At 46.5% G+C, this 12,591-nt stretch overlaps 1 protein-coding gene across 1 annotated transcript; it reads left to right on the top strand.

The window, feature by feature from the left end:
- The first annotated feature begins 125 nt into the window (after positions 1 to 125).
- wnt9b (wingless-type MMTV integration site family, member 9B) lies at positions 126 to 6,719 on the top strand. The gene is made up of 4 exons (XM_010874561.3): positions 126 to 327; positions 1,271 to 1,524; positions 2,817 to 3,082; positions 4,608 to 6,719. Exons 1-4 carry the CDS (start codon positions 242 to 244, stop codon positions 5,067 to 5,069), a joined length of 1,068 nt encoding a protein of 355 aa, XP_010872863.1. The 5' UTR covers positions 126 to 241; the 3' UTR covers positions 5,070 to 6,719.
- The last annotated feature ends 5,872 nt before the right edge of the window (positions 6,720 to 12,591 follow it).

The following is a 12,591-nucleotide window of genomic DNA, read 5'->3' on the forward strand; positions in this document are numbered from 1 at the left end:
ATTCTACCTGTTATTTACATTGAAGTGTGGTGTGTCAGTGGTTAGGGCGGGGCAACAAGAGAGTCCAATGAGCATGTGGCGCGATGATGCTCCCCCCCCAGAGGCCTTGCCTCCCTTGAGACAGCGCCTGCCGCAGTGGAGTGAAGTTTGTGTGGGCCACTTAAGGAGGTGCGCCCGCCAGACGGCACAGACTTTCCCAGTGTAGAATCAGCGAGATGAAGAGCAGCGTCGACCCGTCATCATGTGCTCCAGGCTCCCAAGGACCGCCTGCCTGCTGCGACTCATTGCGCTCTGCATCCTCCTCTCGCACACTGCAGCATATTTCGGGTCAGCCACAACTCTTTTCCTATTATGTCTTTGCAGTTGTATTATCTTTTCCTTCGTTCTAAAATAAACAACAGCACAGAGATCCGCGGGAAAAACAATGAATGTGATGCGATGTACATAGGCTATAATAATATTATGATGGAAGCCTAGCGTGCCGATTATCGTGCGCAATTACGCACGAGACCTTAAAGCACACATGGACGTTTGGTGGATAGGCTATAACATTAGGACTGGAATTGATGACAGTTCAACAGAATTATTTATTTTTGCATTTCTCCTATATATTTAAAGTTGAATAAGGTAATTTCCAAGGCTATGTAACACTGTATCAAATACAACTTACGCATTTCATAATAATATTGTTCATGGTTATTTATCAGAAAAAATATTTGCGGTACAGAGTAATTGCATATTTCAAATAGTATTTGTATAATGTATTACATGTGTGCTGTAGTTTTTTCTCCTGAACTATTTAGTTTGTCATCAGCTTGATACTACCACTTCTCAAATTAGTTATTTGCTTTTTTTATTATTATTGTGATTTCTATTGAGCGCATGTGGGTAGGACATTCGAGGTTATATAGACCAATATGGAAATATTTTAATATGTGGGCTTTCGAACCAAATCCAGAGCTTTTATAATTAGATTTACCTACCTGGCTAACTAGGCTATAAGCTGCGTAGCATCATAGAGTTGCGTGTGTTTGTTTGTTGTTAAGAAGCTGGTAGTTTCAAGATTTTTTTAATTGGATTGCTATAGCTTTTCATTTTAAAATTGGAATTCTATGAATACATTTCATTTAAATGACTTTCAAACATTTATTCATCAAATCAGAGTATATCAGGTTAGTTTCTCGGAATGAAGACAATTCACATGACATTTTGATTTTGAATTTGGTAACATCAGTGAATTGTTATTGCCTACATTTCTCCAATTTAACAGGCTGACAGGCCGGGAACCCTTGGTCTTAATGCCTGCCCCCTTCGCTAATGAACCGCCAACGGGAAAGGCTCACCTGAAGCAATGCGAGCAGATGACCCTGACCCGTAAGCAGAAACGACTGTGTCGCCGCGAGCCAGGTTTGGCGGAGACGCTGCGTGAGTCAGTGCGACTCAGCCTCTTGGAGTGCCGCTATCAATTCCGGAACGAGCGCTGGAACTGTAGCCTGGACGGCCGCGGGAGTCTTCTAAAAAGAGGTGCGAGAACATGTTCTAAATTCATGAATTTCGTATGGTTATGTATAGATATGCATGCCCATATGGGAGAGATTACCGCTTGGACTGTAAGGTTGTTGCTGTAATGCATAGGAACTTGTATAGGCCTAGCCTAAATTCTGCTGTGATACTGTATCAGCCAAATTACTTGGCTACTTGATAATGCAGAAGATGAATTGATGAACTGGCTGATGGGGGATTGGTAAGTAAAGAACAGGTTTACAGCCTATACATTTTTTTCCCTGCGGACACACCACCCCATACAGAATCATTTAAAATCTTTAAAAACCCTAGAGCATGAATATACTATCAGTATGAAAAGCCATGAACAGGTCAGCATGGAAGTAATTAAGGGTTAGAGAGCCAAAAGGCCTAGTGTGGCAGAGCCTATGAGGGCCCCGTGGTTATTTTTATCTCAAAAAAGCGCCCAGTTCCCAGAGGAAAAGGGCGGCCTGATTACTAACTTTCATCTGGGAAAAATCCTTCCTAGTCAAAATAATAATTAATTGGATCAAAATACACCCTTGCCATGGCTCTGGTCTAAGCAAATAACAGCGTGAAACCAACCCAACAGGAACTGTCAGAAAAGGAATCATGTCACAAACCCTGGAAATAGAACACTGGAGTAGAAACATGGGGGAGAATGAAGCCTAAACCTAAATATCACTATAATTCACTTGGCCTTTGACACTAACGTTGTGCTAGGCTATGATCATTATAGCAATCTTTGTATCTCTGGGCCTACCCACCTTTTGAGTGGTAAACAAAAATGTTATGCTCTTATGCTGTTTTTTTAATAGCATTTTTAAATCTTGACTTTATGACAAATTAATCATTGTGTGTTCATGTAAAAGAAAAAAAAAGATATCAATCTCAGTAATAGATATTTTATTATGTATTTGCCTGATTCTCCTTTGGTCTTTGAAATGTTCAGTCTGATTGTGTGTGCCTTAAGAAACCAGATTTTTCAGTAAGCAGATGTGATTGGATGATGTGATTGTCTAGAGCCCACCCCTTCACCCATCTGAGGAATTATTATTCCATTATAATCAGCCATATAACATTATGCATTTCGCCAGGACCATCCAACTTCCGTTATAATTTTTTTCTTCAGTTATAACTCTTTTTAATTTCAACCATTTCAAAGTATAATACTGAACTTTCACTACAGTGAGGAAATATCCAGCAAAAATAATAAGATCACATACAAGACTGCACTTTAAACAATATTTCAGTTGCCTGTTATTAATTGTCAATGTGATGTGTCTTTCCAGGCTTCAAGGAGACAGCTTTTCTTCTTGCAGTGTCTTCAGCGGCATTGTCGCACGCGCTAGCGAAGGCCTGTAGCTCTGGTCGAATGGAGAGGTGCACATGCGATGACTCCCCCGGCATACAGCACCGCGAGGCCTGGCAGTGGGGGGTCTGCGGGGACAACCTGAAATACAGCACCAAATTTCTCAAGAAGTTCCTGGGCCAGAAGAAGGTCAGCAAAGACCTGAGGGCGCAGATCGACTCCCACAACATCAACGTTGGAATCCGGGTGAGTGAATGAATGAGTGAGTGTTGACATGCAGATAAGCTCAAGCACGACAACAAGAATCCCATTAGCAGTTCTAGCTATCGCGGCTTAGACTAATTTAATGTAGTCTAAAGAGAATTGGGATAGGCCCATGCAGGTGGCTTCCTCCCATGGTGAGGAGGACAAAAGAAGAACAGCTCAATTTTAGATCCATCAGCAGACGACAACCTCAGTATTGCTTATCATACAATGCGCTCTCTCCACCAAGGCCTTCATCGGGTCTCACCTGATATCTGGCTCTCCGGGGCCTTGTTGGAGGTGAGGCTACACGGCCTGGGTGAGGCTAATGGACTTACTGTAGCAGGGAGAGGAGAGGGGATGAGACAGACTGTTGCCAGATCTCTGGAGCCAGGTGTTCACAGGCATGATAAAGCTTGCTGTGCGGGCCCACAGAAAATTAAAGGTCTCCCGTCACAGAGAGCGATTATAACCGTGGCCTCTTTTAATATACGAGCAAGCATTTTTTTCCACATGCTGAATGGCGCTGCACTGTGCTTTTCTCCATAAATCCACATAATGTTCATATGGTAACTAATCACTATGTGTGTGTGTGTGTGTGTGTGTGTGTGTGTAGCTCAGCAACAGCCCCCTTCAGCCCTCTTTACCTTCTTTCACCTGAGGCAGCATGCCCTTCATAGGAGAGAAATAACAGGATGAACTGAAGTAGCCTTATCTTATCTCTGTTCAGTTTGGTGTTTTCCTCACCTTCCACCTATGTGGCTCAGAAGAGGCCAGGTCACAAAAACAGGAGGTGGTTGGTTTTTCCACAACATCCCCCTCTCTCCATCATCCCTCAGTAATGCTTTGAGATGGCCCTGAGGGTTCCCATACCTGTGCAGGGCGGAGCTCAGCAGAACTCCTCAACCCCGAAGTAGCCCCCGGGTCTCCCCCATTCCCGATAGCATGACCCCCATGCTGCTTGACCTGACTCTGGCCCCCACCCAGTTTGAGTGGCTCAGCGCCGATACCCCTTTCGATGCCTCCACTGAGCCCGGTGAATGTTTCACCGAAGCCAGAGCGCCGTCCTTAAACCAAAGTCTCTCATCCTTTTTGTTTTTTCAAATCAACGTTTTCCGTAAGCGTGCTCACAAACAGACCAGGGTGGAAATATTTTGCTGTCTGTCCCTCATGCCTCAGGCTTCAGCAGAGGGAGACAGGAGGGAAGCAGAGGGAGCTAGTTTCAACACATTAGGAGAAAATGAATCCGCAGGCGCTGTCCAAGTGCGAGATGTCAACTGAATGAAATACTGCATGCCAAACCGTCCCCCCCCATCCATCATCTGAGCCACTGGGACGGAGCTGAGCTAAAGGCTGGCTAACCCCAGAACCTCCGTCCCGCCAGCCCACCCTGCTGGAACTGGGTCCCCTCTGTCTAGATAGACGCCCAAGATAAGAGCCCAGACCATGAATCAGACTGAAGAAACTGACATCTCGCTCTCTTCCCCTCCTCCCTCTTCCCCTCCCCCTCACTGTTTCCCCCCTTCAGGCGGTGAAGAGCGGCCTGAAGACTACCTGCAAGTGTCACGGTGTCTCCGGTTCCTGTGCTGTGCGAACCTGCTGGAAGCAGTTGTCCCCGTTCCACGACACCGGGCGCCTGCTCAAGTTCCGCTACGACACGGCGGCACGCGTCCTGAGCGTCACCAACGTGGCCACCGGGGAGACGGAGCTAGCGGGGTCCCGGCGCCATGGCCAGAGCCCCCGCCCCACCGACCTGGTGTTCCTGGAGGACTCCCCCAGCTTCTGCAGGCCTTCGCGCTACTCCCCCGGCACAGCCGGGCGCTCCTGCGCCAAGGACACCAGCTGCCAGAGCCTGTGCTGCGGGCGCGGTTACAACACGGCCGTGCACCTCACCAGCCTGTCCTGCCACTGCCAGGTGCGCTGGTGCTGCCATGTGGAGTGTCAAACCTGCGTCAGGGAGGAGGAAGTGTACACGTGCAAGAAACACTGAAATGGGTGTGAGGCTGAGAGCAAAAACGGCAACATACTGAGAGGACATTTGAATCAGCGGGACTGGAGCCACTAGGAGGGACATAACTAAATTATGGGGTGTGACTTTTAAACATGCCCTTCCGAACTCTGAACTGTTCTTGGAGGCATGGAGATGGAACACGATGATGTACTGTTGTTTGCCACTTTTCTGGACTTGAACATGGGCTTCCTCCTCAGATGAGGCGGTGTCATGACCACGTTCCGCTTTGCTCCAGCTGAATGCACTGAAATCACAGACCTTAAGTGAGCAGAGGCTTGGCCTGTCGGACAGTCAGATTATGGGAAGTGAATGACGACATCATCTGGATGTGAGCCATGACCGTTCAAGTGGTCCTGTCCTCTTATCTGTCTGTTCTTTAATGAGTTAGTCTAACTACTACTTTATGGTGTAGAGTTTATATCAAGATTCAGAGCATTTCCAAAGCAGCACAAAATGCCAAAAAGGAGTTTAGTCCCCGTTGCCTGTCTGTCGGCCTGTCTGTCAGTCTGTCTGTCAGCCTGTCTGTGTCACTATCTGTCTGCCTGTTTTCCTGCATGTTTGTCCGTCTGTCTAACATCTGGCGGTCTGTCAGCCTGCCTGTCTTTCTGTCTGTCTCATTTTCACTGTGATTGTCTCTTTATTTTCTGTGAGAGCCATCTAAGGGTTTGTTTATTCTCATGGAAAAATGAAGCACTTATGTCAGCTATGTTATTATAGTACTTTATGCCTATGCTTTGAGGTGAGAAACAAATCTTAGTCATCGCTGATATCCACTAACCACCTTGAAAAAAAAGTCTAATTAAATCACTGGATGTCTGAACATGGAATGTTAGTACAGCTTGCCTATAATCAGAACTAGTTAGTATGTCTTTTATTACTCGGTGCAGTCATAAGGTTACTGTGTGGTAAAATAGACCTGTTGCCTCTTGTGGGAATATATACCATATGCTACTGTTCATGTTTTACATTTATATATGGGGTTTCGAAAACATTCAAAGGAAATGCACTCAAACTAAAGGAAAAACCGAACAGAGTCCATGAAAACAATGTTGTAAAGAGCGCACCAATCATTTGCTCTATTTTGGATTTGTAAGTGGGATATGTCTGCCCATACTGTTCGGTGCTTTCAACTGTGTGACCAAATCAAACAGTTTTCTAATCCAGGCACATCCTTGTTTCCTGATACCTATGAAATGGCCCAATCATGTTGCTTATTTTCTCAATAACCAATCACAGAAAATAGCAGTGTTTTACTGAGTCATTCCTCCAGACCTCTCTGTGTGTCTGTGGGTTAGTGTTGTAGGTGTATGTCTGCCTCAAGGGGCCTGTAGACACCTATTTATGTTTAAAATGTGTGTATAATCCTTTCAGTTCCCAGTGCCAGTGTATATTGTGTGTTAATGTAGAGGTATGCAGTTAAAGCACATGGATATAACTGATGTCAGGTCTCACAGTGGTCAGTAGAATCTTATCTCTACCTCATCTGGTCTTTGGGCAACTATCATAATGATTTATTTGCCTTGCAAATAGTCCTTAGTGTTTGTCATGAAACTAAGTCAAATTTATAGATCATTGTACCATTCCTTAACTGGGTCATATACTGTAACGCTCTTCTTTTTTTTTTTACATGGTGACATATTCTTATTTAAAAGCAAATAAAATAAATCAACATATACGTTTGTAAAAAAAGAAATCCTGCCTTTAGTTACTGTTAGTGTTTATCTGTGTCGTTACCTGTTACCAGATCATACTTTATTTTTCTTGAAATGAACGTTAACATTGCCTTCTGTGATGGGAGTCTTATGGCAGTAACCTTGTCATTCCAGTCAATGTACACTCCCTTTTACTCTCTTTCACACACACATACACACACACAAACACATGCACAAACTCACACACATGCGGGTAAGCGTGCACACACGAACACACGAACACACATGCATGCACGCACAAACACCCGTAAAAAACACGCGCGCACGAACACACAAACGTAAACACACACACATAAAGCCAGCCGGGCACCTGCCCAGAGCTCCGCACGCGACCGGCCTCTCTCCCTCGACGGCAGAACCACTCCCTGGTCGTTCTGCCCTGCCCTCCTTTAAATCTGAAAGGACTGTGGTCTCGGTGCATCACGCCACCAACCGCCAACTCACGCTGGGGGATGAGTGGAGCAACACACGCAGAGACAGGTGTTCTGCCTCCGGCCAAACAGGCCAGCCGCTATGACAAGAATAAATGCCATGACGTCACCTTGGATGGGAACGAATGTTGTCTTGGAAGGGTTAAAGGTCATATGTAGCTGTATGACGTATGATTATGCATCAAATCAAGGGGCATAGCTTTGTGTTGTATATCGGGGGAGTCAGTCTGTGAGTCCCAGGATTTTCATTGTTTTCCCGGGGGCTCAAATTGACCTGTCTGTAATATCGTGGGGGGTCATGACCCACTGCCCCCCCCCATCTGCTCCCCTGCAATAAATATTTGTGAGAGTATGCTCTCCACAACAGAATGGAATCACACAGAGGCTTATTGTTGCTCTGTGTCCTGGTACTTTGGCTGATCACAGGGCTTAGACATAGTGTTCTCTGTTCTATTACAACAACCAACAGGGCACAGGTTGTCATAATCAGTCGATTCAAACTGGACCCCAACTAATAACTGTTCATCAACCTTTACATTCATCTTGCACTTGAATTGCTTGCAATAAGAGGGGAATGAAGACTATAGGTCAGAGAGTGGAACAGGAAAGGGCAGAACAAGAAAACAAGATGGAAGAATGTGTAATTTACATGCAAGCTAGATGTGGGGAGCGAGAGATGGAGGACACTGGAAGAGGGAGATGCGAGGAGAGAGAGAGATATGGAGGGCGATAGAAGAGATGAGAAATGGAGAGAAAGTAGATGGAAGGACGAGAGGGGATTGTTTGGAGCCCCAGGGGGCCGATCTCCTGCTGCTGTTGTTGTTTAATAATGAACTCCTAAAGCCTTCATTTCCCCCATTGCCCTGAGTGAAGGGGGCTTCTGAGTCCACAGCCAGCTTCTCACGCACTATCCCCCAGGACTGGACTGGGGCTGCTCAGAAGGGGGCGAAACCTGTGTGTGAGTGTGTGCTGACTGAGGACACCAGGTGAAGGAGTTGTTTTTGTGTGTGTGTGTGTGTGTGTGTTTACAGTCCCGGTGTTCTTGTGTGGGTGTGTGAGGGTGGTCAGGAAGGCTGGATCTGCTCAAACCCCTCACTGTCACCCAGAAGCCCAACAGGCAGGGGTGTGAATGACAGAGACAATGTAGGGTGACGGCGGCCGTAACAGTATCCGCGGTGTCTCGGTTAGCCGGGTTTGCCAGACGGTGACTGCGCCGGGCTGGATGTGGCACTGTGCCATGCCCTGACGGAGGAAGATTAATAGGGCTGTGGGTCGGGACGTTTCCCCACACGTATCCGTAGGATATATTTGTTGTTGCTTAGCAAACGGCCTCGTCCACAGCGACTAACATAGCTTTGAGGTTTATATATTACTGATCCAAATACCGTGGAGGTTAACTGAAGCGTAGCGGGTCAGGTTCTGTGCTCCAGGACTCATAAAGGACATGCTGTAGAGCAGGGTCCCCTCTAATTTAAACCCTGGGGTCAAAAGTCTAGGATGTAGCCTGCAACGTTTCCTCCCAGAAAGAGAGGGTACCACATGATAGCATCAGCGTGTCTGCCCAAACCACCAAAGCAGGCCACACCCTACCCAGCCGTGGCAAAGAGGAGGCAATGATGAGATGAACAGAGGGATGGATTGGGTGAAAGAGGGAGGGAGAGAGAGAGAGTCGGTGAATACGGCATGGGGTAGGAATTTGGAATGTGAAATGACTAATGCAATTGCTCAACCCACAACAAGAACATGCAATGCCTAGAGCTGTGACAGGGCTGAGTGCATACCTCAATGGAGAGGCCTACCTCCAAAAGCAGGGGTGGCTTGATGGTGTGCGTGTGTGTGTGTAGGGGAGGGGGTCACTGGTTGTTGACTTGGAGGGAGTTGAGCAGTTTGGGAACAAACAGATGTTATGGTGGGTAGGCAGTAAGGGTGAATTACATCTAGAGTGCACGTTTTAACTAGTTAAGATCCTCAAAAACCTTTTCACGGTAAGGATGAAACTCACCTCCTCCGTTGTGTCTCGGACGGTATGTAGAACCCACCTGGCCAACGCACTAATACCAACACCAGCTACAAGGTGGAGAGGTCAGGAAAAATATTTGCCAGATAGGAATGAGAGGAATGATAAAACGGTAATGGTGGAATTATAGCCAAGAGACCGGGGGCAACTTCCCATCTGAAAGACAGAACCCTATACATTGAGATTTGACCCCAGTCCCTCATTTCCAGGGCACTGTAGGCAGTCCCTTTCTCTGTGGTGGAAGGCTGGCGTAGGGCTGGCGGATGGCTGGGAAACTGGTGGGAGAGGCGGTTCCCATGAGCCCCAGGACTGCAGAGACACCTGGAGTAGCAACACAGTCTGCTCAGCAGCTATCGTGATAGGAGGCGCGATAACTCTCCCTATCTGACTCCCCTCTCTCCCTCTGCACCGTGATGTGTGCACGTGAACGCAAATGGAACAGAACACACACACACACGGTAGTCCTGACCTCCATTACAAGAACAAACAAAGCTTTCCCAGATCAACAATGTCCCGAACAGGAAAACAGAGATAAAGTCCAGAGCTCTGTGTTCTCAACACAGGACATATGGTGGTGCTATGAGCTCATTGTCCAAATGTCACCTGCAATGTTATTTTCAATCTACTTTCTATACTTTGATGTATAATGCTTATTCATATGTGCAATGAAGAATCTATGTCTTTGGATAATAATAAACCATTTGGACATTTGTTTTATGTCTACATTTCATGGCTACATTTATAGAAGTTTTACCAGTTTCCTAATCATTCATTTCAGTATCGCAATTATGCTGTTCATCAATCCATCGTCTATCTTTCCTTTTGACTTCCACACATTTTAAGACTCATTGACATGTATGACTTGATGATGAGAGTGTGGTGAAACCACGGTGCGTGACTGTGGTTAGGAAGCTGTCAGTCCAGGTCCCGGTGCTGGCAGGCAGGAAGGCAGGGGAAGCCCACTGAGGTGCTCCTCTTCTCTGGGCCATGTTACTGTTTACCTCCCTTCCCTGGGAGAGTGGAGCAAGAAGACGGCATGTCATCCAGTCATGGGGGTGGACGTGATCTCTCATCTTCACCGAGACAGCACAGCTTCGGGGTCTAAGTGTCACCACTCCCAGGTGGTATGGCCACAGGGCTGTGTGTGTGTTTGTGTTTGGGAGTGTGTGTGTTTATGTATATACGTGTGTGTGTGTGTGTGTGTGTGTGTGTGTGAGGCTGACAGCCTGCATGATCCATACTCCCAGTGCTCTCTTAGCCCAAAAGGCGGCAGGCAGAGAGAAAGAGAAATAAGGTGAGGGAGAGAAAGAAGGGAAAGAAGGAGACAAAGAAGACAGAAAGAGAGAAGGGGATTGAGAACATAGAAAGAAGGAATAACAGACAGAGGAGATCCAATTAGAATAAAGGAAAGAGACTCAGCAGTACCTTAAAAGCAGTCACCTCGACATAGGGGTGTTCACCCCTGTCATCTCCACAATGCTGTGCTTCATTACAGCCAAATAGCATCAACACAGGCCTGTTGAGCCCTCTCCCGGTCCCTAATACACATAGAGTCCTTATGAATTTCTCCCTCTCATTTTTGACAGGCTCTCATTTGCTTTCATTCAGCCTCTCATCATGGCTTCAAAGGCAAGCAGATCATTTCCCCTAGGAGGAGGAAAAGATCAGTGTTGCTTTCCAGAGAGATGACTGGTTTCCAAACATTGTTGCCCTGAAGCAATTTAGCTCCTCATAATTGTGCTTTTCATATATTTTTCTCCAGGGGCATGATTGTAGTTATAATGTATTATATCGCTTGAGAAGAATAATTTCATGGATTAAATGTAAGTGATTTAATAACATATAATTTCCCCTTTATGTATAAAACAAAGGCATAGGGAAGTCATTCAGTGGGACTGGTGCGTTCCACCACCAAACTACGGCCTTTCTGCCATGGTGTCTGGCCAGGGGAGGGGGACTGATCCAGCTCAAAATCCTCTCTAGTTCCAGGAAACTGATTTCGGCTCAGCCCCCCAAAAATCCTCCCATCCCCCCACCCCCACAGGGGTCCAGCACTAGCATCAGGAAATAGGGTGTTTAATAACTGGTGGCGCAACAGAGCACACACACAACGTTAAAGATCTTCACCACCACACCACCTGAACATCTCTTCACACAAAACCTACCCTGAAACCCAGAAACTCCATTCTAACCCTACATACAGAGCAGCTTCTCAGCCAAGATGCAGCTTCAGTGACATTCAGACTTGAGTGTAACCAAATAGGGGTTTAGCAGCAGAGAGGTTGACAAACAGGCACATGATGATGACTTGGTCAATCAGAGTGAAGTGTTCATGCTCCACACCTGGAGTGTTGGTGTCAGTTGGTGCCTGTGGTGCTCAGGTGCGTGGGGGGGGGGAAGTAAACCCAGCTCATCTTTTCACTGGGGCTGAAAGACAGAGGGCAGACAGTGAGGACCCTGTGACCTCGGGAAGGGAGAGGCAAATACGCCCCACATATTCTGCCAGAGGCCCTTCCTCTCTCATTTTCTCCTTCTCTACTTGTCTGAGCTGCATGTTAGATCGGCACATACCCCATCATTGCCCCGGGGAGCTGTTATGACAACCCAGAATTGTGAGCAGCAAGAGCAAGAAGTGGCTTGAACAGGAATCAGGTTATTTGACATGTGAGGGTGGGGTAAAACAGGCCTCTGTTAAAAATCAAGTAGCCTGGAGAGATACAGTATGTGTCAACCGTCAGCCATTAACAATCAACCAACAGGCTCAGCAAACCATCTCTCTCAAGACAGATCGGTTGTGCTACATGAGATAAACACATATTTATTACCCATCAAGTGCCATTTCCCCAGACACCTGCACTTGTCTTGCTGTTCTTCTTGTATCCTCATGCATCCCCAGTGGCAGGGAGATTTAGCGTGGGACGGGGACTGAGATGATGGGAGGGGTATGGTTTTGTTCCTCTGGATGATCCTGTCTCTTCTGGATCACTAAGAATTCATTGTTAACATATCGGGGGAATGGAGGGGGGGGGGGGGGTCACAGTATAATTTTACTATTGTGAGAAATCAAACCACGTCTGTTTCACATCCCCATTAAAGGCAAGAGAAAATTTGATCGACAGTTTAAGAATCAGATACCTTGTTTCATCCTGGGTGCAGCCGTTTGTGACTTTTCCCAATCTCATCTGCCTATGGAAAGTTTGATATCATTATTATTGGTGTGTCTGTGTCCGCAGGCATGGAGGGAAACTACAAGATGGACAGACAGGCGTATTCCGACACCAATCTGTGGAAAAAGGGATAATTAGACAAAGCCAGGGTGAGCTGACAAAACTTCGCCTGGA

Source organism: Esox lucius, chromosome 11 (assembly GCF_011004845.1).
Source record: "Esox lucius isolate fEsoLuc1 chromosome 11, fEsoLuc1.pri, whole genome shotgun sequence".
NCBI classification, from domain to species: Eukaryota; Metazoa; Chordata; class Actinopteri; order Esociformes; family Esocidae; genus Esox; species Esox lucius.